Source organism: Hippoglossus hippoglossus, chromosome 12, assembly GCF_009819705.1.
Source record: "Hippoglossus hippoglossus isolate fHipHip1 chromosome 12, fHipHip1.pri, whole genome shotgun sequence".
In the NCBI taxonomy this organism is placed as follows: Eukaryota; Metazoa; Chordata; class Actinopteri; order Pleuronectiformes; family Pleuronectidae; genus Hippoglossus; species Hippoglossus hippoglossus.
In genome coordinates, this window is record NC_047162.1 from 19622882 (window position 1) to 19650381 (window position 27500).

Consider the following 27500-nt stretch of genomic DNA (forward strand, 5'->3'; position numbering starts at 1 on the left):
TCATATTGGCCAGTTAGATTTCAGCAGCAACACACACACACGCACACAAACACAAACACACACACACACACACAGGCGCACACACTCCTTTGTGTCATACATGAAAAGACTCCAGTGAATTACCCTCTCTACGTGACCTGTGACCTCCACTTGTGTAAAATGCTGCTTCACCTTAACCACGACCTCACTGTGATGTATAAAAGCAGCCGTGACCTTTGACCCCCCTCGCTGCCGGTTGTGATGCTGATGGTCCAGGAAGTGAAAGTGACTCTGCTGCCGTTAAACTGGTTAAACTGGATCAACAGTTATAGTGACGGATGTAAATCAACTGATAATATTGGATAAATGTAACTTTGCTTTCACGAGGTCGACGGTGACCGGGTCAGTTTGGTCATAAACCAGAGTTTATGACCAATATTCAGCTGGAAACTTTTAAAATATGAAGAATTCTGGGTCAGGAAGCAGAGGATCATGGGTAATATCCAGCGTTCAGTTGCGTTCCACACACGAACACAGACCAACACACACGAACACAGACCAACACACATGAACACAGACCAACACACACGAACACAGACCAACACACACGAACACAGACCAACACACACGAACACAGACCAACACACACGAACACAGACCAACACACACGAACACAGACCAACACACACGAACACAGACCAACACACACGAACACAGACCAACACACACGAACACAGACCAACACACACGAACACAGACCAACACACATGAACACAGACCAACACACACGAACACAGACCAACACACATGAACACAGACCAACACACACGAACACAGACACAGGACTCACATGTCAGAGCAACGCAGACATTGTTACATCATCATAATGTCCTGCAATCAGATTACAGCCTGGCTTCCATAACTCAGTGTGTCGGCCTAAGTGTTTCTGCAGAGTGTGTGTGTGTGTCTGTGTGTGTGTGTGTATACACTCTGGAATCTGAGAGGGAGGATTGAACAATCAAGTAAACGAACACAAACATTAAATCCAACCAATCAGTTCAGTTGCTGAGCAGAAATATGTTCAGTGTGTATTTAACACAAAGATCTTTACACCAGCTTTGTTCCAGTGTCTGTTCTGAACGTCCTGTGTGGACTGTTGGTCTGTGGTGATGCTGACGGCAGCTTTTTCACTCAAACTGTGACAGTGACCTGCAGGAATTGAGCCACAGCAAATAAAGAGTAAAGAGCTGCTCAGGTGTTTATTCAAAGTTCAGTGGAGCTGGACTCGGACCTGGAGAATCAGTTGTCGTGAACGTTGTGTTGTTGTGATCGTCACTGACACTGATGAGTCTGTTTATTCAGGATTTATTAACAATGAACGTATCACGAGAGATTTCTGGATTTATTTAATAGATTTGATGACTGAGTAGTAAAAACTATCTACTGGCAAAAATACTAAAGAGTAAAATGTCTCACTAAAGGTGAGACGCGACTGCAGAGACAATTTTTCTTTTTTAGTTCCACAGACAAGAATCTGATTTGTCACATTTATTCTCTCTGATCGTCTTCTGTGTTATTTACTGAGACAGAATTCATTTCAAAGATCTGGTTCAGAATATGAGATAGAAAATGTAATTGTGTCAATCAAAGCAACATGTGACATCACGTGTGTGTGTGGGGGGGGGGGGGGGACTCACTTGGCCAGCTGCTTCTCTGCGTCGGCACAGAGCTCCAGAAGTCCCATGAGCACCGCTGACACGTCCATGTACGGCTCCCACACAGTGAAGCCTCGGCCAATCAGGTCGATGGCGGTGCGGCGGATGGTGCTGTGGGCGGGCAGCTTGGGGCTGGGGGGCTGCAGCAGCAGGAAGGTCAGAGCCTTACCTGCAACCAGTAGAACCAGTGGGATCAGAGCATTGTGGGGGTTTGAGTCTGGTGGTGGTTCGGACACCAGCCAGTGACACTACGCCACATTTATTTGATTTTGTCAGTTCTGGGTTCATTAGTTTTCTGCAGGAAGTGAATAACATGGAGGAAAATATGACATTAATAAGTGATGTGTGCAGAATAGTTCACACGTGAGACACTGCACCAGTTTCATGACATTAAACCTGTTCAATGTCTAATTAGCTATTTGTCAATTAGTTCACATCTGTATTCCCAACATAACCATAAAGTGTTGACTGGGACTCAGTCGACCCAACGACCCAACACACGACTGTCTCTTATGGTAGAAACATAAAAGAACCAACACCAGATCCTGGTCAAACGTCGATGACATCATCAGCTCTATACGACTTCGTAGAGCATCGCCCCCCCCCCCCCCACGGCAGCAACATGGCTATTAAAGAAATAAAGATATTTTCTTTCAAGAAATCGTATCAGCTCATATAGAAAAATAATAAACCCTAATGTTTAAAATGAGGCTCCGATAAAAATGATGTAACACACAAACACTCACGCACACACACGCGCGCACACACACACACACACACACACACACACACACACACACACACACACACACACACACACACACACACACACACACACACACACACACACACACACACACACACACACACACACACAGGATATGGAGAGGCAGCGGGAGGGAGGTCACTTCAGAGCTGACCTGACATTTGAGCCAGTCTCTGTAGGGACAGACTGACCATTAAGACTCCAGAAAATATCCCCCATCCCTCAATAACATCCCCCATCATCCCAACACACACACACACACACTCATGCACCCCCCCCCCCGCCCCATCAGGCCTGTGTGTCTCTGCCAGTCTCACCCACAGCAGCCTGACGTCCAGAGCTTTTAGCAGATTCCTCACAAAGTGCTGCACAGAGATAACGTGCGCAGAGACGCAGATGTGATAATATGTGAAACTCTGGATTTCAAAATGTGAACAGAAAAGATGCATCTCACAGGGAGTTCAGACATTTACTTAAAAAAAAATATATGATTTCATTATATTGTTATGTTGTTTCTACTTTAGCATCAGGAGGCTCTTATGTTTTACTGTCTGGATCCACTCACAGATCGATACCTTTCATTGTATTTTCACTTTACATCTAAATGTTAAACAGTCATAATATGAAGGAACATGTGATATAATACAATACGGATCGTTTACTTTCAGTATTTATGATCCTGTGGTGGCTCTGAAGGTCCTCCAGCCTCCAGACACACACATAATCTCATCATCGGGATCTTCTGGCATTTTATCATCAGCCCGCCTTAAATGGCAAACCCGCTTCCTTATTGGTTTACGTGAGCGCACGCAGCCTATGAGAGATATAGGTGGAGGTTAACTGTATCAGCAGCTTCGCATTGTCGTTATACATACGAGCAGCGACAGAGAGCTAACTGGATTTACACAGAGAAACAGAAAGTGCAGAGGAGCTCGTGTTGCTGTCAGAGAGAGAAACATGCAGATGAAGCGTGTTGTTAGCGTGTTGTTAGCGTGTTGTGACCGACTCGGTGACAGGGTGATGAACTCTGACCCCCGGCCTGTGATCAACACCAGGTAAACAAACAGCAGCGAGAGGGGAAATCAATCGTGTTTTTGTTACGTGCGTCAATAGACACGAAACACTGGACTATAAATATCAGCTGTTCAGCGGCTTTAATGAACTTTGACCTTCAGCTAATGATTATTACAAATCATCACGACCACACAGAAATCAATTACACGTCACGATTTCTTAATTCTATTCTCCACCCAGTCGTGTTTACTATAAAATATACTGAGATTTCAATTCATCATTAGAGAGAACAAAACAATAATAGCTTGATTGATTGACTCATATCATGGGTTTAACAACCTTTTCATTATTACATATATATAATATTCATCATCTTTACAGAGAATAAACAAAATGTGTTTGTTTAATGACTAAATTTACATTTGTGGATACAAAAATTGCCACAAGGATTCACAAGTTAATCATAAATAATATAATATACTGTCCTGTGACTTTGAGTCATTTTTAACACTGTTCTGTTTTAGCTTTCATTTCTGTTTTTGCTGTTTTAAATGACAAAGGGACAAAGGTCACAAGTCAAAATTAAACCAACACAGTGAGCAAGTGAACACAAAATGGGCTTTAGGGGTCAGGAGGTCAAAGTTCATCAGTGACTGTGTGTTGGCAGGTGTGTGCATGTGTGTGTGTGGATATGTGTGTGTGTGTGTGTGTGTGTGTGTGTGTGTGGGCAGGTGTGTGTGTGTGTGTAATGAACTTGATTGGGGCTAAATCGTAAAGGCCTCATTATAATTTCACCTGGACAATAAAAAATGGCCGTTAACAATCAGCCCTGTAATTGGCTGGATCGAGATTCAAATTTTACGGCCCCTCCCCTCTTGGTTTTTGAGCAGGAAGTGAGCGAGGTCCCGGACTTGGGTCCATTTCTCACGGCGGACATCTTTGTTTAAAGGCCGGACGGGGCCAAACGAACCGATAGCTATTGACAAAGCATCAGTCGGCCATAATGAGCTGTTAGTTAGAGCAGTAAACATGTCACATTAACGCACGGAGGGTGATTAAGGCTGGGGGAGGATGGGGGGGGGGGGGGGAGGAGGGATGTGGGAACAACGGAGGGAAGGTGAGGGTGTGAAATGGTGACAAATTGGTGACGTCTAATTTTTAGCGAGCCGGGTCGACCGCTAACAGGCTCGCTACTTTCCCTGCTCCTTCCTTTCCTTCCCCCTCGTTCTCTCGCTCTCTTTCTCCGAGCTTAAATGAAAGTTGAAGGTAAATCAATACTGGGGACTTGGTTAGTGGATGAGAGCCGGATCAGACCGGCTGCCGAGAGAGGGAACCACGTTTAAAAGAAGAGGGAGGATAAGAGTCTGAGTGGGTGAGTGGAAACCTACATATAACATGTAATAATATATATTACTTCTTCTTATATAAGGGTAAAAGAAGCGGTATTTGGTTATCAATCACAATATGCATTAAGAATTCCTGTCAACCACAACCTGGCAACTAGCACCTAGCACGCCAGCTAGTTACGCTGCCTCCTGTTCTGTTTAGGTAGCATGCTTTTGGCTAACTAGCATGAACGTGTGGGTCGATGCTACGTCACCAAGCTAACAACATCTTAAACTCATTCAACAAGATGTAAGTAGTTCTGAAATTGTAACATGGTATTTATCATTAAAGTCTATTCAGCCAATCAATGGTCGTCCCAAGATTAAGCTACTGTGACAACAAGTATATACAACTAATCGTTAATTGTACATCAACAAATGTGGGCTAAAATGTGTATATCTAGCCAATTGAAGGATAAAAAAGAATTGATATGACTGGAGCCAAGTTTCCTTCCGAAGTTTAGTATTCTGAGCAAATTACCAGGAAAAGAAAATGCTAATTAATTTGCATTTCTCTGAACTACTGATTGATTGTTAAGAACAAAATGATAAACTGATGGAGCCAATTCAAGACAATGAGGAAAACAGGACGTTGTGTTTTTGACGTTTGTTTGGTTTATTAGTTTAAGGAAAATTAGAGTCTCCACTTCACAGATCTGATGTTTTCATCGACTGTAATTTTTCATCTCCTCAGTGGAGCAGAAACTTCCCTGTGAACGCACATCCTTCATGTTCGGCTTGATTTACTCAATCAACACTGGTGTTGTGGTGTTTCCACTTTGTGTGTTGTGTTGTTTTCATCGACTCCTTGTTGAAGCTTCAATGAGAGAAAATAAATCTTAATTTCCAATCAGCTCTCTTCAATGTGTTCAAATGCCACCGTTGGGTAAATGGGCCTCAAAGGAACTTGAGGTCTTTTGCATTTACTGTCCCAGGACGGTTTCCTCCTGATGTAGAGTTTCATCCTGTCCGTCCACATCCTCCCTTCCCTCTGTCATCACCTGTCCTTCTTACATTCCTTCCATCCTTAGGCTCAATCTCCCCCTCCATCTCCCCTACATTTCCCTGCTCGCGATATGAAAACATCAATCTATACTTGGCTGTATAGACTACTGTACCCTCCCCTCTCTCCGGGTGGACAGCTCTCATTCATCACACGCTGCGCTGTATGCCAACAACACCGATCCATCTTTCAATTTCATAATAGCGAGAGGAGAGGGGGTAGATTGAGAAGAAGGAGGGAGAGAAAAACAACAAACTGTACGAGAGCAGACAAAAGAACGGAGCAAAAAAGAAGAGAAGGAGGGAAAATGGAGGAAGGGGGAGAAATGAAAACAGCCAAACAAACGAGAGGGACAAAGAGTAGACGACATAAAGAACGTCCTCCACCACCACAGGCTTTTTACAGCCATCTGTAATTGTCTGTTTGAGCTTAAGTAATAAAACCTTTAAAAGGTTCACTAACTCAATGAGGTCGGTCACAGGAGCAAACCCTTCACTTCAATTAGTGAAGACTGACGACAACAACAGCATCGGTCGTTTGATCAAACCAGAAATACAATATTTCTGTGAGTGGACGGGAGCTCAGCTGCTTTCAGTCCGCGAGAAGTGAGGTGATGTTGTTAAAGCCTCAAAATCCTAAAGTTTCCAACCTTAAAGGAAATGAAAAGCATCAGAGAGGCGAGTAAACCCTGCGTCTGCTGAGTATCAGGCAATGCTACGGCTTTCATATTGAAATAATGGTGTTTCACAGGGATGATGTCATTTCAACCATAAGATCATAAATGATTTTTAGACCTAAACGAGCTTCAGATTGTGTCTTTTGTCCTTTAGGATGAAGAAATGCACATTAAATGCATGTTTGAACAAAGAATGATGTCGAGAGGGATTTCTTCATGACATCACCTCATAAAATATGATGGGAAATAATTTACTGATCAATTTAAAAGCTTTGGATTGTCTCTGTAGAACCTGGAGACGTACACGAGAAAGATCAGATTTCACAAACCAACTCACGAACGGACTGAAACGAGGAGTTTACAGTTTGTGTCGGTCCGAGAGTTTGATGAACACAACTTTAACAACAACATTGAACACAACTAACAACAAACAGCCATGTGCTGTGTTTATCAAATCAGGATCTTAACTCACTCCAAGATTTATGACATTGAGATTTTCCCCATGTTCGGTAAAATAAATAAATTAAGAATAGGTCGGGTACCAGAGGTCGGCCAGTATCACAATGTCTTAATGATTCAAAGGTTTTAAACAGGCGCAGCTCAAGGGGATCAATTAAATCTCCAGTTTGTTTTCTTCTGATGACCCAGGCCAGAGGTGTGTGTGTGTGTGTCTGTGTGTGTCTGTGTGTGTGTCCACAGGTGAGCCAGCAGCTGTGTACCGGTCCAACTAAGCAGCATCATGCTCCACGGCCTATCAGTGAGGGTACAGGCGCTGTCGCTGGGCGGATGCCCCCAGAGGCAGCCAATCAGAGCTCAGGAGCAGCGGGATGGAAGAGCAGCTCTGCTTAGTGCAGGTTTGATGCCCACCAAGGTCCAACGCTGCGGGCGGAGTGTGGCACAGGCTGGACTCAGAGTGTGTGTGTGTGTGTGTGTGTGTGTGTGTGTGTGTGTGTGTGTGTGTGTGTGTGTCAGTGCCAAGCTCCTTAAGGTGTCAAGCTTGGTGGATGAAAATCAATTCCATCTCTCCCCTCACCTCTAATCCAGCACCGAAGTTTCTACTTTGTCAGTCGTGTAGCTCAGAGTTTGGAAAAACCACAATTCAGGAGCACAACACGAGACACTGGACATTTCAGTGTGTCTGAATGAGACAGAGACACAGGCTGCATGAAGGACATTAGAACGTGGAAGCTCATCAAACATCCACATCCTGGTTCAGTGCAGCTCAGGCTCATGAGAACGTCATTTTCTAAATATTTGCTCATAAACCCGAGGCCTGAACGCGGCGGCTCGAGGGGTCAGGGGTCACCGGCGTGATTAGGGTTTATTTGCTGAGGAGCTTAAATGTCAAAACTTGAGTCAATCCCTCCAACAAGAGGTGGACATCCAAAGGGCTGAAGTCGACGGTTAGAAACCAGAGGTGGAGCAGAAGGGTTTTCTGTGTCTGGCAGAAATGGCGATACAGCACAGAGCCAGCCGGTGCAGGGAAAAAATTAAAAGGCGAAACAAGATTACAGAAAAATAAAAAGGGGCACAAAGGAGGAAAATCAATAACAATATCAGCGCCACTCCTGCTGTTGTTGTCTGACCCACAACCAGCGACTTCACTCGCCTCGGAAAGAGCACGCCGTCACCTTCTTAACGACACGTATCTAAAATGTCACAGTTGGTAAAGTACAGAACAAACTAAAGACGCTCGGACTAAAGAGCCTCAGAAGGTTCGGCTGGTGTCGTCTTGACTTTGGTCAAATTCTAAGATTACAAATGTTGTGTGTCGTGAGAGTGTGTCATGCATGTGTGTGTTTTCTGTACTTACAAGTGTGTCTGGCCAGCGAGTAGTTGGACGATCCTCCGCTCGTCAGGCCGAAGCCCTCGGGCGCCTGTCCGCCGGTCCGAGCCCGCACCGAACCCTTGGGAGGCTCGATCTCGGCGCCAAACTCGGCCCCGATGACCCCGAGCAGCACGATGGCGGTGGCCTGCTTACGGCGCTCCTCATACGAGTTGGAGATCTTCTTGGCATTTGGTGGAAGGTTGGAGAGACAACCTGGTAGAGACAGAGAGAGACTTTAACGACAACTTTGTCACCTATTTATTTATTTCATTGTCTAGTTCAATATTTAAGTAAATTATTAAAAGCTCAACAATGAAAAACTTAAAGAGACAGGAGCTAAAAACCAAGTGTTTGGGACAGAGGCTGAAAAGAGGAGCTGCAGCGATGGACAATCTGAGGAAACTGATACGTTTTCTTAACATTAAAGCATGAAATCATTTTACAGTAAAAACACAACCTGAATATAATAATCAGTTTGGAAAATTGGTTTCAAATAACATCAAAATTAAATCGTTTTTCTTCAGGACCAAACAGCATCTGCAAAAACCAAACAGGCACAAACCTCTTCTGATGATGGTTTTATTACAAAAAATAATACATTTGAAATATATAAATGTATATCAGTGTTGAAAGAAACACATGAGACAACTGCCTTTGGACTAGAAGTGAAAGTAAATACACTATAGTTCAACATATAACATTCTTAATTATTGTATTTTTATATTTCCAACATCACTGAAGAAATAAGAAAAATGTCCAGTTCCACCCAACGTCTGTCAGATGGAAATAAAATGTAATAAACTGAAAATAGAAACTTGAGAGACGTGAACAGGAATCAGACGTTTTAGTGACTCGCTCACTGGACTAATTAAAAGAACCAGTTTCACTTTGGACCGATTCTCTACATCTGTGTGTTTCCTTCTTCTTTCAGACGTGTTGTAGATTCAAAGAAAGAGTGGGTGGGATCTTTTTTTTTTACTCCTTTTCATTTTCTTTCTCTTTCGCTCTTTTCAAGCTGAAAGGTGGTTAACAAAAAACGGGATAAAAAAAAAACAGCAGGCCTGTGAGTCTCCAGTGAGCTGATAACAACTGAACAGGCACACTTCCATTGTCCTGGTATTAACCATTACTCACACACACACAGACACACACACACACACACACACACACACACGCAAGCAGGCACACGTCTTATTGTCCAGCTGAAAGCCTTTAGTCACAGTGCACACACACACACACACACACACACACACACACACACACACACACACGGGACCTCTGGAAGGATTTTGGACACGTGCGTTGTGTGCGTGTCCCTCCATTGTGTACATGACGACAACCTCAAAATAACCTCTTTTGTGTGTGGGTGTGTGTAACAGGGTCCACACAGTGGGGAAGAGGGGAATACAGTGTGTGAGAGTGTGTTTGTGTGTGTGTGTGTGTGTGTGTGTGTGTGTGTGTGTGTGTGTGTGTGTGTGTGTGTGTAGAATCACAGTAGGAGATGAGAGCTCCTTACTCACCTTGGATCAAAAGACCCACATGAAAACTGTTTGTGTATATGTGTGTATGTAACAACCACACACACACACACGCACACACACATCTCCATCACTTAAGAGGACATTATATTGACTTGCATTCATTTCCTGGAGACTCAGTCTAACCTTAACTTAAATCTAATCTTTACCTAAACATGTCTTCACTTTATAATTTAAGGATTTTTATTGTGAGGACTTGTTTTTGTCCTCATGAGGAAGATTAGTGTCCATAATGTGACTGTGTGTGTGGAGGTTAGGTCCCCACAACACAACAGAAATACCTAGCCCCCCCCCCCCCCCCCACACACACACACACTCGTTCCCACTGCGTCCACCCTCTGATTTTATTTCTTATTTTCTCTCTCTCTGCATGAGCGAGCACAGCATTGTTATGGATTTGTATGGCTGAGGAACAAGCACCGGGTACACACACACACACACACACACACACACACACACACACACACACACACACACACACACACACACACACACACACACACACACACACACACACACACACACACACACACAGGGAAGGGGTGATAAATAGAGTGGGGGTGTTTCTGCTAATATTCATGATGGAGTTTTCTCTTGACAAAAGTTGTATAAATTAATGTCACATGATTGTTGATGATGTGATTCATGAAAACAAAGCGTCGCAGCTCAGAGGAAGAAAAGAGACGAAGATGTTTAGAGCTGAAGAGCTGTTGTCATGAAGTCGTGAACAGAATATTTGTCATTATTATTAGTTTGAACGTATTTATGGAAAAGTATGAACATAGTTTACAGAATGAAGAGAATTTAAAAATCAGTCTTGGAGGTTTTTCTTCTTCAGAACGGATCGAACTGAACAAACAGAAAGTCCGTTAAAGAAGATCGGAGCCAATCAGGAGTCGGTCTCAGCTGTCAATCACAACGTCTCCGCCTGTCTTTCAAATTACTAATTAAAACCAAACTGATCAGAAACACTTGAACAAACGTCAGTGAGATAAGAACGACCTGAAATGACAATGATAACATTTAATGTGTACTTTGTTTTGTGTATTTTGGTCCTTGTCCCATCTGATAACATGGAGGACGCAGGGTTTATGACCTGTCCTGCAGCCAGCCACCAGGGGGCGATCAAGACGGGTTGGCTTCATCCACAAGGTTTGATTGACAGCTGATGACAGTGGTGTGACACATAAAAACCAACAGATGATTAAAGAATGATGAGTAATTTTTAGGAATTATATTTTAAGTACAATAGTAGAAGGACTTTGAAGAAAATATATAAAAAAATATATACAAATAAAAGAGTTAAATTCTAATATTTGGTCGGTGTGTTTTATCCTCAGAGCTCAGCCCATCCTCCCTCCTCCATATTTCCATACTATATCCTGGTGCGCTTTATAATGAGATTGCTAAAGGCCAGCTGTCATTTGGAAGAAGGCCCAGCGGCCGGCTCTGATAAATGGATTACAGACGGCATCCATACCTCGGGCCAGACTGGGCCAGTAGATAACAGCATTAGAGATAGACTCCCAGGAAGAATGAGTAAAAAGTTGAGATTTGCGCAGAGAAAGTAAAGAGGAGGAAGAGACGGACGGATTCAGGCCGACGAGGTTTCTGCAGGTTTCACAGACGATACCAGGACATTGTTTTTAAAAAAAAAACATTTGAGGAGACGGGGGTGTGAAACCTCGACACTGTTATGATAGATGTGGTGATTGGTTAGAGCGACTTAGAATCAATAATCAGTGATGGAGCAAGTCTGTCACACCTTCTGACACCTGATTGGTTCGCTGTGAGCTGCCACTCTGTCACTGGTTCTGATATTCAAACTGGGAAAAAACCAGTGGCAGCTTTTAAAGTATAAATCATAGACTGTAAATAAACATGGACGACGCATCGCCACTTCCTCCAGTTGTACAAAAATTTCAGTAAATGGATATGGTCGCCGTAGTGATCATATGTTGAGCTGAGGTATTGAGACCTTTTCTTGACCAATCATGAGTCAGCCTCAGTTTTCAGCCATGATGCATGATGGGGTTTATACTGCAGCCAGCCACCAGGGGGCGATCGAGACACTTTGGCTTCACTTTTGGGAGCCGTCATGTCGTCCATCTTTATTTACAGTCTATGGAATGAACAGTTAATCTGAAGGAGTGCAGCTGCAGAAAGGTTTGATTTCTTATTTCCAAGCTGTTGCTGCACAAAGAACTTGTTCTGTGTGATAATATTTATCATTTAATCTGAATTATTAATTGTTAATACTTCTGCCTTTAAACTAATCCACTTCTGAAGAGCTTCTATTGACTCCAGTGGAGATTCCAGACTTTGTAGAGGCACCAGATAAGAGTGGGAACTGTTATTAATATTATTATTATTATAATTCCAGGTAATTGGTAAATCAAAAGGCTGCACAGGTCGTGTGCTTCACCTTTCAGAAGCCCTGAACCTTTAGCGTTCGTCCGCTGTGAGTTTCTCTGCGGCGCGCCGGCAGGTAGCATCACTTCCTGTCCGTGTACCTGCTGCCGCTCGGCGTGTGGACAGGACTGATTGATTTTTGAAGCCTATCGATCGGCTTCCTTCACGACTGGCAGATCTATTGTAATAACATTGTATCTAAATCCTATTTGTTGGCCAACCTGCTCCCAAACATAACCCAATAAACTAAAGAGGGGGATGGACGAGCTCCCCTCTGCGCTCGCCGCTGCTCGGCTAAATCTTCATAAAACCAGAAATGGATTGGGATAAAAAGCCTTTCTGGCTGAAATGACATTATCCATAACGGAAGGAATCTATTAAAAAAGGGCCGGATGGTGTAATGCAGCAACTTGTGGAGTCCAAGCAATCACTGTAAAATTATGAACTTCTCAGAGACGTCCCAAATTCCTAAAGCAGGAGGAGCTGTTTCACCTTTGAGAGAAAGTTAAAACGAACACAGAGCAGGGAGGTGGTTTCAGCAGGATTACACAAAAACTACTGAAGAGATTTCTACAAAACGTTGAAGGACTTTTTCATCTCTTTCTCTAAAATTGTGAGACAGGACGAATAAATCAGACAAATGAAGACGACTGGTATCTGCTGCAGCTTGACTGAATGTAAGGATCTGTTCGGCCTCGGTGAAGGAAGAAACTCACCTGAGGGACGTTTCCTGTTTCTATTGAAATGTAATCAGTTCAAGTCAAACCTGAAATGATAAATGGGAAATTGTTTAGCTTTGCTGCAACAGTGGAAGTAAATTAAACTTAAATAATTGATTTAAGTGTCTCAATCAAGGGCGTCGCTATGGGAGGGAGAAGGGGCCCCGAGCTGAGAAGGGGCCCCGAGATCAACAGATCACCTGAACAGCAACGACAATTTAGTGAGAACCATGTTAAATTCTATCGTCCATGTACCTGCCTTTAGGAATAAGTTTGTCGTAATGACACAATTTAAAGGTTTTTTAAAGTTTCAGTGACAAAATTCTGAGGAGGAAGACAAAGAAAGAATAAAATTAAAGAATTAATAAAATGAAGGTATGGATGAGATAATAAGAAGAGATGATAAGAGAAAGAAAAAGAAAGATGAGGTGAATTTGGATTGGATGAAGGAAACAGTGATGGAAAAATTTGTGAAATGGACAAAGGTAAGATGGAGTGGGGGGGGGGGGGGGGGGGGGACAGCAGGAGGGAAGGAGGGAAATGCAAATTAGAGGAATGATGGAGAGATGGAGGAAAACAGAAAAAGGAATAGAAGGATGTTGGGATGAAGGGAAAGAGAAGGTGGACAAAGGGACGGAGAGAGAAACAGAGGGAGAAAGAAAGGAAGAGGAGCAGAGCTGATTTCTTTGTTTGAAGAGGAGTGATCAATAAGTGCACACACACACACACACACACACACACACACACACACACACACACACACACACACACACACACACACACACACACACGTCAGCTCTCGACCAATTAACTTCCCGTTGAAAACAAGCTGCTGTCGTCCAGATAATAAAAACTGTTTATTTGTCTTCAGTATTTAATTTAGTCACAATTCAAACAAACAAAAGTAAAAGTAAAGACCTTCTTTAATTTATAGTTTATGTAGCTACTGTATTGAAACTTTATTGATACTGAAGTCTAGTGACAGTGTCCAGAGTGTCTCTTCATCACGGCCGGAATCAAACATGTCAGATCTGAAGTTTAAAGTCCCAGACGGACACAAATACTGCACTGAATATCCTGAATATCAGCGTATACTCACAATATACTTTACCAACCATATACAACAACAATCATTCATATCTAACTTCCAATATTCAACGAAAAATCGTAAATTTACTTAAAACAACAAGAATTCCAAAGGGGGTTTGGTGTATTTGTTACAACAGGACGTCAGAGTCAGTGTCCATGAAAACAAACCATAACATAATATTATATAACTGTGCTGTTCATGTCCTGATGAAATAAGATCATAAAGAGACAAAGATCTGCAGAGATGAATAAAGTCTTCACATATTAATGAGATAACACAAACAGAACAGAAGAAACTACACAAGAAAATCAAACCTACAACATTCCCATCTCTCCCCTGTTGTGCTGCAACCTCGCCAGCTTCCCATCATGCACCTCAGCGCTGCCTCCATTGGTAATCAATGGGAGACTGGTAAAACCTGATCACCAGGGAGCGAGGGGGGGGATCAATAGCAGCAGGAAGCTGATGTGAGAACGATGGAGGGAGCAGGAGAAAGTGAACGACGGACAGCGGAGAGAAAAGACTTCAGCAATACGGTTAAAAAAAGAGAACGAATAAACAGGCAGATAAATTTATCTCTACGTCTGCGGACGGAGGGAAAAACAACCACGTAAAACAAAGGGCTGCTGGTGTGGGGGGGGGGGGGGGGGACCGGGGAGACGGGTGAGGGTGGAGGGGGGGTAAACACCGTCCTTACAGCAAATGTCAAGAGACAGAAAATCTGGGGGAAATAATTGAAAACACAATTAAGTTGATAGAGAAAAAAGATTTGAGTCCCGGTTGGGCCGCTGCCCTTCTGGGCGGCCGGACTCCACCTGAAGGTTAAGTGTATTTTACCGTCTTAAGACACAGACGGAGGAGCTATCTGCGCTCGCTGGAAACACAGCGCTTCAATTAGACAGTACAGGAGACGGGTGGGGGGGGGGGGCAGAGGGGCGGCCGCCACAAACAAACTGGATATAAGTTTGTCGGGGGGGAGACGAGACGAGACGGAGGGAACCTGCTGTTTGTCATCCATCAGGCTGCTGGAGTCGCTCAGAGACAGTTTCCTTTACGCTCACATGACGATCCCATCAATTCAAACCGGTTCTTCTTTTTCAAATTGGGCAAATTTGAGCTGCGCCATTTCAGATTGGTTTGATTTATGTTTATTAGACGTTAAAACGCGCTCACATCACAACTCAGTTACCTTCATTCCAGGCTACATCCACACTGATACATTTTAAAACTCAAACCATCAGCATCCACAGTGTGTTTGGGCTCCGCATCAGAAATAACCTGCGTCCACGCTAACACAGCTGAAAAGTGTGATGTGATGTCAACAGGACACTTTGCTTGATTTTCATTGTTTCTTTTAAATCAGGAAAACCCCACTTTTTATTATTTTCTACAACGAGCTCTGCAGAACGACTTGTGCTCAGCCCCATTAACTCTGTTCCAGTGTATAATTCAGTTCAGAGCTGAAAGCACCGACTGGTGATCTATTAAAAGCCTGAGGTCTTATTTTATCTTCCATTATCAGTGATGTGTTTGTTTTGCAGTTTAATTTGCGATCCGACAGGTTTTTAATACACAGAGTTTGTCGTCACGTTCACGGCTCGGTGTGAGAAATGGCTCTGGATGTTAATTTCCCTAATGCAGAGACAGTGGTCGAGCCTCCATCACGACGCCTCCTCGTAAAGAAGGAATTACTTTTATTAGAGGCTCCGTCGCTCGCTCCGCGCTCACAGAAGAATCAGAGACGTCTGACAGAATTAGATTCCAGCTCCTCCAAATGAAAAGAACCCAGAGAGAGAGGGAGGGAAAAGGAAACGATCCTCTCATCACACAGTGAGAAAGAAAGATACATATTATATATATATATATATATAAACACACTGACTGTGAGTGACACACGAACATTAATGTGACTCAGACTTCATCTGCTGATTCTCTCTCCGGCTTTGTCCCATTATCTCATTTCCATTTAAGCCGATAAGAGAGTTTCAGTGTGTTCGAGTGTGTTGCTGCTGAGACGAGGATCCGAGTCTCTGAGGTGAAAACTGAGCTTCATCCTGATCAATGGGACGAGTATTAACATCTGAATCTGCCCACAGGCCCGAAGACTCCACATTAAAACACGACGACGACCCAGCGCCCGTCTGCCGGATTATTTAGACGTATTTGAGACTTTGCAGGTTATATAATATTCATAATACTGACTGCCACTAGGTGTCGCACTGGCTCCAGCAGTAATCAAAATTCAGTTATCAGCTGGTCTTGTTTCTATTAGTTTGTTTTCTACAGCGTTATGATTTCTGCATCGCTGAGAAAGAACTAGAACACAGAGACGTTACCAAGTAGGACGGCAAATCAAAAAGCTAAATGTTAACATGACGGAGGCATTTTTAAATGAATGTTTTAAAACCTACTACAATGTGTTTCAGACCTATAGTACGTTATATTTTAACATAGTATTGTTTTTTTGACTTTATAAGACCGTGCCGAAAATCCTCGACAATATTCGCTGCCACTAGGTGTCGCACTGGCACCAGCAACTCAAACAAACGGCTGGATATGGATTTCTTGAGGCCGAAGCCGATATTAGGAAGTAAAACATCAGCGGATTTACGTTTAATAAAAATTGCCAATGATTCCTAAGATGTCTTTATCAAACCCTTAAATGAGGTTTAATATTTAACATTTGACCATAAACTTCATTACCTGATACCGGGGCATCTGTGACAAAGCCGCCACCATAAAAACATTCCTGTACATTTACAACATTTAGACAATAACTTTACTCCTCTGTCTGTAATATAATAATGTCCTCATACAGCAGCTGGGTCCCCGGCCGAGTAACAGAGCAGAGACACAATCATCAGAAACAATCAGAGCTCACAGAGTCGTCCCTCAGAACATTTATCTCTCCATAAGTTCAATCTGTTCCGAGGAGAAACGTGATCTGACCCAAACGACCTCCAGGCTCCGATATTAGATTAACCGGGGAGGCTAGCGTTTCAGCTAACCAAATCACAGCGGGGCTAATGACACCGAGAGGTGAGGGTCAACCTGGCCTCTGACCTCCGACCTTTATCTGCTGCTGTGGACGCCTCACGACGGGCGAGAGAGGGATGAGGACGGAGAAACGGGGTTAAGACATCCTTCTACTGATTATTTAATTTATGACCATCAGATAATTACTATTACCATCATGTCTATTGTGTATGAAAAGATAAATCATCTTTAAATTTAAAAATGTTTTACAGTGAACAGAAACTACAGGTATCCTTTACTTTGACATGTTCCTGAATCCTGAGGATGACAAAGGGTGTGTGTGTGTGTGTGTGTGTGTGTGTGTGTGTGTGTGTGTGTGTGTGTGTGTGTGTGTGTGTGTAGGGGGGTGGAGCTGTGTCCAGCGGGGACCTTTGACCTCCCTGGGGTCTCTCGCCCTCCATCACAGGCAGAGATGAGTCTCTCCCTCCCTCTCCCTCCCTCTCCCTCTCTCCCTCCCTCCCTCCCTCCCATTTGTGTTGAACTGAATCACTGAAGTTAACGATTTCATATCTAGTCATGAGAAAAATTCAAACGACGAATAACCGTGAGGATTTTCAGATGAATTTTAAAAGCAGACGACGGCTTCATTTAAGAAACTGTAACCGGAGAATGTTTGATCGTTAAAACTCATCAATGAGCTGAATGATTAATCGATTATAAAAAGTTATTGAAACAGATTTAGTTCCAATACTTGATGTGATCAATAGAGAATATTAATAATCACAAACACCTAAATATTTTCATTCAAAATGTCACAAAAAAGAAACTGAAAACTGTGAATGAGTGTGTGCGTGTCCCTAGCAGTGTCAAGGGATGTCCTTAGGATCCACAGCATCCTGCAACACACACACACACACACACAGAGAGAGAGAGAGAGTGAGTGAGACAGTGGACTGAGGTGATGAGTCTATCGCCGTGGTAACAGTCTGCTGTCAAGTGATTCTGTGGCTGTCGTCATCTCTCTTCTTTTGTTCACTCTTCTCTTTCTCCCCCTTTTCACTCTCTAACATCAGTATCAGTCCGACTCTCGTGCGATCACAAACTACATGTGAGTGTAGACATGTTACCTGAGGAAGGTCACACAGAGATATGAGCAGGAGGAAGGAGGGAAGGAAGGAAGGAAGGAAGGAAAACAAATAGCAGGAGCAGTAAAAGTTTTCAAACTCGTGATTTTTCCTCCACAGCCGACGTGTGTGTGTGTGTGTGTGTGTGTGTGTGTGTGTGTGTGTGTGTCCTCCACTAACACATTTAATACTGCAGAGACTGAAAGAGAAAAAAAAAAAAACACACTGCTGTCAATAGGAGAAAAATGAGCAGTGAGAAATGATAAATCGTCACACACGTCTGTGTTATTGACTGAGAGGAGGACGGAGGGAGGAAGAGGAGACGGTGAGACCAGGACGAAGTCACAGTGTCTCCGTGCCTTTTCAGAAAATATCCTGTTTTCGAGATGATGTTAATTTACCTTCAGAGAAATGAGTCAACTCCGGTTTGATGTTCCTGTGATGTCTGGATTTATGAAGTTAAATTAGATGATGAAGACGAGTGTACAGGAGTAAAAGCTGCGGATAATTTAAAAATTAACCACGAATCAATATGACTGCAAATTTAAATGATCACAAATGTAAACTGGGACTTTTTCCCTTTGTGTGAGTGTCGACCTGCGGAGAAGCTGCAGGAGATTCATCCGTCTGTCGCAGTTAAACATCCAGGCAAATGTGACAAAAGACAAATGGACCAGAAAAGTGTGTGTGAGTCTGTGTGTGTGTCTGTGTGTGAGTCTGTGTGTGTGTGAGAGTCTGTGTGTGTGTGTGAGTCTGTGTGTTTTCTACCTGTGCTGCAGGTGTCAAGGTTTCCTGAGGAGAATAATTTCTCACTTGATCGTGTGTTTGAGAAACACTTAACACTTTACTGCTTTTAACACCATGCAGCTCACAGTACAGTGACACTACACACTACACACTGCACACACACACACACACACACACAGTCACCAGAGCACAACACCTGAATTCAGCAGCACATGAATGATAAATGAGTTTTTAATGTTTCTTGTATGAAACCAGATGCGGCTCCACAGATCACTGAGGAGAAGAATCTCTTCATTTTACACCACAAACATTTCGCAGCAGCTTTAAGAGGAAACGTTCACAGAACAAGTTCCTTTCATTAATTTCTTTAAGATGCTAAAACTCGTTTAAAGGAGACGTGATGTGCTCATATTCAGATTGATCATTTTAATGAGTGTTATTAGTTGAAAAGGTTTAAATCCTCTGATGTTCAGAAAACACATCACTGTCCTCAGACTGTCCATCGCTGCTGCTCCTCTGTTCAGCCTCTGTCTCAAACACGGTTTAAAATCCTGTCTCTTTAAGACCCCCCCCCCCATCCCGATAAAGCCCAGTCTGCTCTGATTGGTCAACTGCTTCCAGCAAGTGTCGGATATATCGACCTCCGCTCACTTTACCTGTCTTTGTTAGGGGGCGTGTCAGACTAGCTGCTCGACGCCATTTACCCAACTGTGGGGCATCGATTCATACGTTTCCAAGAGTCGACGCGGCGACGCCAAGACGCGGCACTCGTGTTCCTACCTGCTGTGATGTCATCATCAGTGACGTCCATTTGCTCCTCGGGAGCCATGGTTTCTACTGGCTGAGGCTCAGGAGGGGGCGGGGCCGGAGAGGAGGGCTCCGTGGTCGATCCAGCTGAAGAGAGAGAGAGAGACATTATGGTTAATATCAAATATGAGCCTGTGTGTGTGTGTGTTTATAATCAGGCTAACTGTCCTGGTTAAGCAGCTAATAAAGGTTTATTGGGCCTCCTCGTTATCTGGAGAATTAATGAACACACAAACACACACACACTATATTTAGTGTTTTCATTTAGCCTTTATCTCTCCATTGCCAATTAAGAGTGGCTTTTCATTAGCGTTCAGGGCTAATGAATGATGCAGCGCTAATGAATGAAGCGGCTAAAGGAAACAGAGCTGAGGCTGAGCTAATCTCTGGGAAAACAGCCTAATTAATGAATCACACACACACACACACTCTCACACACACACACACACACACACACACACACACACACACACACACACACACACACACACACACACACACACACACACACACACACTTTCCCTCTGCAACGAAACAAACGCCTGCTCGAGGAGTGAAAGGCAGTGGGGCGGGGCTTATTTCCATTTATTTAATTTAGTATAATAAACATATAAACAAACAAAGACACAAGAAGAACGACACAAACACAAACATCTACATGAGTTCATGAGCGAAGCCTGAGCTCAGTAAATACAAGTCTGTAATTACACTACATGTAATTACATTGATTAATCCTGGTTACCATTGTGCTCCATGTTCCAATTAACCTGCTCTCACACACACACACACACACACACACACACACACACACACACACACACACACACACACACACACACACACACACACACACACACACACACACACACCACAAACACACACATGTAGCTCGGTTGCTGATCGTCTGTCTCAAATGTTAAAGTGATGAAACTTAATTAAACTGGAGTAACTGATGCTTCACTGTGATTGGTTGAAAAAAAACATGGGTGATTGAAGTTTCTGTGGAAACGGAGAACGCCTCCTCTCAGTTCAGCTGCAGTTCACGAGCTTCACTGAGCTTCACTGACTGTAAATAAAGATGGACGACATGACGGCTCCATGAAAGTGAAGCCAAATCATCTCAATTGCCCCCTGGTGGCTGACTGCAGTATAAACCCCGCCTCCTACCCCCACAGATTGAATGAAATTTGTGGGAAACGCTGGATGATGATGTTGTTGAGAAGCTGAATCATAGCGACCGTTCAGGAAGAAGTGACGTTACTGCGATAGTCTAGATGTAAACATCTGTGCAGTGGCTGCTGGGTAATTCTGGTGTCCACGTTCTGCAGGTTCACATTCCACACACACACACACACACACACACACACACAATAACTCAGCTGTCCTGGCCAAGGGGATGAGAAGGAGAGCGAGATAGAGGAGATGAGGGAGAAAAAGAGGAGAGGGAGGTGGAGGAGGTGGAGGAGGGGCGGATGACGGGAGGCGGAGGGGGAGAACAGGGAGGGAGGAGACACTCTGCCCTGCTCCAAGGTCAAGCTTGTCATGTCAGCCATGACACATAGCTCCCAGCATGCCTTGTTAACCTCCAGGACCTCCTCCTCCCATTCTCCTCTTCTGTTGCTGCCTCCACTCCTCCTTTTAAAAACACACACTTCCTGTTCTTTAACACACTCGTTCTCCTCCTCTTCTGTTTCCTTATATTGTTCTTTTCAATTCGCTTTTTCAATATGAAGACCTATTTGTTTTATTTGTTGTATTATTCAGCATCTGCATTATTAATTCATGCATTGTGAAATAATTTGACAATTTATATTTTAGATGTGTATTCAGTCTATTTTAATTCCATAAGCTTTATGTGTATTTCTATTGTAATTTAGTTTATTAAATGTTGTTTTCAAGCATTGTTTCTAATTTATTGATTTTTTAAACAAAATCTCTATTTAATGCAACTTCATCTTCATCCACAAGGAAAAATAAAAATAAAGTCGGGGAAGAGGAGAGGAAACAAGAGGAGAAAGAAAAGGGGGAAGAAGGAAGGAAGAAGTGGTGAAGTTGGACAATTGAGGAAAAGTAGAAGAGGGGAAAGGTGGAGGAGAGGTGATGGAGGGATATATGAAGTAAAGAAAGGTTCAGGAGGAGGAGGAGCGAGGAGGAGCTGGCTCATGTTTAACAGCAGGAGCTCGACGAGGAGAAAAGAACCCCGGGATCGGGCGATCGAGAGAGACAGTGAACTAAGAGCAGAGGAGAGAGAGAGGGAAGTGATCACTGGCGTTGAGTGATCAAAGAAACAGCTGCTTCTCACAGTTTGACCCTTAAATCTGTGTGTTCATGCACGTATGACGGTGAACAATGCTGCGGACTTTGTTTAATCAAGTGTGTGTGAATATCAGCGTTAAGTGTGTGTGTGTGTGTGTGTGTGTGTGTGTGTGTGTGTGTGTGTGTGTGTGTGGAGACCCCCCAGGTACACTCGTTTCGCTGCCCAGCCCCGGAGCCTCTCTCCTGGGCTTTTCATCCCACGCCTCCTCCCCCCCCCCCGCGGCTCAGGACGTCTTCCACCTCAGAGATTAAAGCTTCACGCTCGTGTTTTGTTATTCACAGGTCGGTCGGCTGCCATCTGCACGACGACCACACAGAGAACTGATGTTTAGAGTCTCATCCTGCTTCTCTGAGAGAAAACAAATCAGCGTTGTCAGAAACACAACGTGACGAGAGCTGGAGGACACGCCTACCTACACCTGCCACCTGCACCCATTGGACGGTACTAGCTGTCAATCACACTGTGGTATCCACCCCCCCACCCAATACAATCCGGTGCTTTATGGTCTATTTGACTCTAAATGATCATAACTTACGAAATGAACATCAGCTGTATTGAAAAAGACTTGAAACTAGAGACATAAACTCCTTAATGTTTATAAAGTGAGAAGTAGTCTCATTTTCTATAGACTTCTATAGAAACTACCAGTGGAGTCGCCCCCTGCTGGTCTTTACACAGAAGACAGGTTTCAGCCAGTGGCTTCACTTTCTGGACGTCTGTTTTTAATGAGTCTATGGTCGGCTGTGTATTTCTCTCTCTCTCTCGCTCTGAGTGCAGGTTAACATTCCTGTTTCCTTTGTGTTAACGCTTTCTAAACACTTGCAGGAGGCTGAAAGGTCAGCCATGGCTACTGCTGTGTGTGTGTGTGTGTGTGTGTGTGTGTGTGTGTGTGTGTGTGTGTGTGTGTGTGTGTGTGTGTGTGTATTGTCCAATCTGCCTCATGCTGCGACAGTGGGACTCGGTCACTGACTCAGTGACATTTCCTCAGCACTAAAAGCTAATGGATAAATACAGGTGTAACCACTCTGTTGCTGGAGGAGGAGATGTGCATGTGTGTGTGTGTGTGTGTGTGTGTGTGTGTGTGTGTGTGTGTGTCTGTGTGTGCGTCTCAAGAGGCTGACAGAGTGCCTATTTGATGATAGCGTCGTAGTGAAGTAACTCGTTATGTTGCACTGATCCTCCCATGTGAATGACAACAGTGTGTGAGATGTAAAGCACAGTATTCTGTCGAGTATATGATGGAGTATATTATAACAGCAGTATATTTATTTTCCACATTTATTCTTCATGAATTCTATTGGTTTCCTCCTCTCTTTTATTCAAACTGTTTCCTGTGTGAGTGCAGACTGGACTTCCTGCTTCCTGTAACTGCTGAGAACACAACGCATGAATTTCTATCGATAACTGTGAGTTCACGTCGGGATAATCGGTAAAATGAGTTTCCCACTGGGAAAATTCAAGTGAACTTCACCTCAAGTCGGCAAAAATTCTCATCCTTTTTCTTTGCTCTTCATTATTGTTCAGTTATTGGAGAGAGGAGTCGTTTAAAAGCTCGAAATGCATGAATACAACACGTTGTTTACAGCGTCCATGTGTTTCACATATTCTGACTGTAATACTAAAGACTTGTGCAAGAACCAGAGATCATTTGGTGGAAGAGAGGAACCTTTGTGTTTCTCCAGTGGAAGAAATGTAAGAGAAGTCTGTGGCCATCATATCAAACCACAAGAAGAGCTGCTCAGGAGCATTTTGGGACAAAAACACCGGGTCACAGAAAAGGTTGACACACCCTGTTTCACATGAGGGAGACGGTTTGGACTCTGAGTTCAAACTATGTGAGGATGACACATGTGGCATTTAAGAACAGACGGATCTGAGCAGAGGTTCAGGTTCAGAGGACTCCTCTGGAGGATTCAACACATTCCCTGACTCTCCCGTGATGCTCCAGGATTTCCAGGAGCAGCAGGAGTCATCTTACCGTCTGTTTCAGTCCTGCTGCGCAGCACACAGATCAAATTCAATGACCCTTTAACCTCGCTCTATCTCCCTCTCTCTCTCGGTTCCCTCCCCCCTCCATCCTTCCTCGTCCCCTGAGGTCACCGGTCCATCACTCCCACCACCTCCCCTGCCTGCGGTACTGCTGTGGTAACACAACACTGACTGGTGCCCGTTTCCATGGCAACTGTTCCCCTGAGAAACCCCCAGCATCCTCAGCAATCACGACTCGCGAGCGCACACACACACAGACACACACAGCATTTTAGAAGGCCATTTCTAGTAAAAGAAGGTGGAGATTCACCTTTCTTCCCATCAGCAGGTCTAACTATAGACAGAGAGAGAGAGAGAGACACGGGGGAATATACAGAGCTAGAGGCAGATAAGCTACTTTCAGACACGACCTCCGGGTGAAATCCAGAGAATCGTCTCCAGAGTTTCTCCAGAGTTTGTGTTTCACAGCTGATCAACACAGCAGCAGATCCTCCTCATTCCTCAGGTGAGAGGGGGGGCAGCCGGGTGCAGCCGACAGAGACAGGAAGTGATGTATTACCTCTGCTGCAGAGATCATGTGATCATGTTTACATCACCACGAACTCTCTTCACATCTTCGTCTGTGTCGTCTACGTGTGCGAAGTTGAGCCGTATTTAAAAAACACAACCACGACGACTGATTGGACCGGTCAGGAGAAAGAGGGAGGGACTTACGGGAGCTGACGGTGTCCACGTACTGAGGGAGGTACGGCGCCCACAGGTCGATGGTGTCCTTGCGTCCTGATTGGCCGATCCTCCTCAACTCAGCCAATAGGAGAGCTTGTGCTGCTTCTCGTACCTAAGATCACATCAACAGTTAATTATAGGCAAAGATAAACTTGATATCATTTATAATTACACCACAGAGTGAGACTGAAAGACTCTGACGTCTGTGTTACCTCCAGACAACGGTCCTGCCATCTCCTCGCCAACATCTCCAGCAGAGGAGGTCTGAACTTGTCCAGGCCGAGGAGGTCAGGGAGCATCACACAGTGCATGGCTGCCAGCTGACTCCACCCTGAGCGCGCACACACACACAGACAGACACAGACACACAAACACACACATGTCAGAACAGACTGTAGGAATGGTCGGAGGATAAATAACAGATGAAGCTTCTCTCATTCTCAGACACAAACCTCACTGCTGTCACATGTTAGAACGACACGCTGTAACTTTATCTTTAACAGTTTCTGTTTCTGCTGTTAAAGTGAAAACTAAAAACCAAAGTGAAAAGTTGTGAAGGCACGAGAGAAAGTTAACGATTGTTCACGGTCAATCCTCTGAGGACTAAGAAAATCTACTTGGTTATTAGCATGGACTCTAAATAAAGACGACATGACAGCGCCCAAAAGTGAAGCCAAAGTGTTGTGATCGCCCCCTGGTGGCTGATTGCAGTAAAGGTCATGAACTCCTCCATGTTGGAGGATGAGCACAGGTGATAAACCTGGTTTCATGGAGGAGCGACGGTTGAAGCATTTATTTATCCTCCTGCAGATGAGAGACTGATTCTCTCCCAGAGAGAAAGCAAATAAGAGCATTTCCCTTCAGCCATGAACTATTTAATAACAACAAATAAATCATTACGTCCGTCGGTTTATCCCATTAAATCTGTAAAAGAATAAAATGCTTCCATGTGACAACAGAGGGTTTCTCACAACCTCTCACACACACAGACACACAGACTTTACTGTACTAACACAATCCTCACAGAAAGAAAACAAGTCACACTAACAACAGTTAAACACATGATGAATATACAGTTATTCACAGTCTTGGTTAGAGCAAAGTGGTTGTTCGTGCTAACCAGAGCCTGGTGGTGTTTCACAGGTAAACGACAGGTAAACAGCCTCATAACGATACCTTGGCATCATGAATAGAAATGTGTTTGATTGAACTGTGAGGACGACTCTACTGGAAAACATGAGAAAACCTTTATGGGGTTTTCAGTGGGATTAACAGTAACCTGCTTTAATTACCTCACTCTTATTCTCAGTTGTAAAAACTAACATTCAAAATGTCTTGGTATCGCTTCAACAGGGGCTCAAATCCCGTCTGAGCCACAAGTAACGGTATATATTTACATTTTACACCAAAACACCAGAGAAATATACACCGGCTTTTACACGTCTGACAGAAAAATGGACTGAAACGTTCATTTGTCGATACTCAACATAAACCAGGCACCTTATTCACATATATTGGTGGAATATATGGTTTCCAGAGAGGATGTGTGTGAAATGTTCTCGTGTGATGGACACTGAATGAGTTTTAATCAGGAAAGAAATTCCAAACAAATTTCTTTACCAGACTCCAGGTAAACTTACCTCCGCCATCGAAATATACAGTTACAGAGGAAACTCACACTGTTAGAGGAGTGTTACAAACACACTGCATTCAGGAGAACTGTGGAGAGGCTGATATTGTGATGAATACTTTGATGATCACACAGGAATCAGTCAACCTCTCGTTGCAAAATGTGCATCACTGTGTTACAGAAACCTCAAAGAACTTGTGAAGCGTTTGAGATCAAACTGATGATACGCAAATGTGAGATCCTGAGAGCGACACATCTGGAAATCTGTGTTCACCACATGATGAACCTGATGCTAACCCTGTTAAACAGTTAGTGAAAGAGGCTTTACTGTATGTTACAACTACTGCTGCTACTTAAGCTGCACAGATTGCTTTTACTAAACTACTCCTACAGCTACTGAGACGGAACCAGCCTCTGTGTGCATGCTTGACATTTTCTGTGAGAAAACCATGTAAAACGTTATTTTGGCTCTGAAACCTGGAAACTAAAGGTTCTGAACTTCAGGAACTTGGTTTCCCTCTGAACCAGAGGGAAAAACATTGTGTGGGTAGACGGGTGAACAAGCCTCCATGGTTAAAGTCCACACCCTGTTGAAAAGAAATGTAATAGCTGTTTTAAAAGAATAAAAAAGCATTAGGTTTTGAGTTGGTTAAAATAAATACTTCAAATATAACTTGTGATTGTGGCATTTGAGTTGATCTTCACTAAAAGTTTTAAAATGTTTTAATTTAGTTTAGTTTCTAACTTTGAAGTTGGGTTTTCGTTTGTATTTGTTCCATTTAAATTGTTTAGTGTGTGACACATTCCCTCGTTTCCATCGGGTGGAAAATAGCAAGCATGCAAACAGTGAGCATCAGGACGCACAGACAGACGGAGACGGACGGAGACAAAGACAAAAACAGGGCAGGACTGTGCATCACTGCCAACAACTGAAAAGGGACAAAGGACAAAGAGCAGAACTGTGGTCAACACACTCTCAAATGCATCAGTTCCAAATGTTAGTCCACCTCTTTGCAGACGACATCACGCTGTGCTCCCACATTCTGCTGCGCTCGAAAG

At 43.7% G+C, this 27500-nt stretch overlaps 1 protein-coding gene across 3 annotated transcripts in view; it reads right to left on the bottom strand.

Annotated features, from left to right (window-relative positions):
* The window catches only part of LOC117771295 (WD repeat-containing protein 7), a 64640-nt gene that overhangs the window by 11385 nt on the left and 25755 nt on the right, over positions 1-27500 (bottom strand). For all 3 annotated transcript variants that reach the window (XM_034601496.1, XM_034601495.1, XM_034601494.1), the window contains 5 exons: positions 25024-25142; positions 24800-24923; positions 19753-19866; positions 8352-8579; positions 1677-1863 (listed from right to left, as the gene is read on the bottom strand). In XM_034601496.1, the coding sequence (XP_034457387.1) occupies positions 1677-1863; positions 8352-8579; positions 19753-19866; positions 24800-24923; positions 25024-25142 (772 nt within the window). The remainder of the gene's footprint in view (positions 1-1676; positions 1864-8351; positions 8580-19752; positions 19867-24799; positions 24924-25023; positions 25143-27500) is intronic.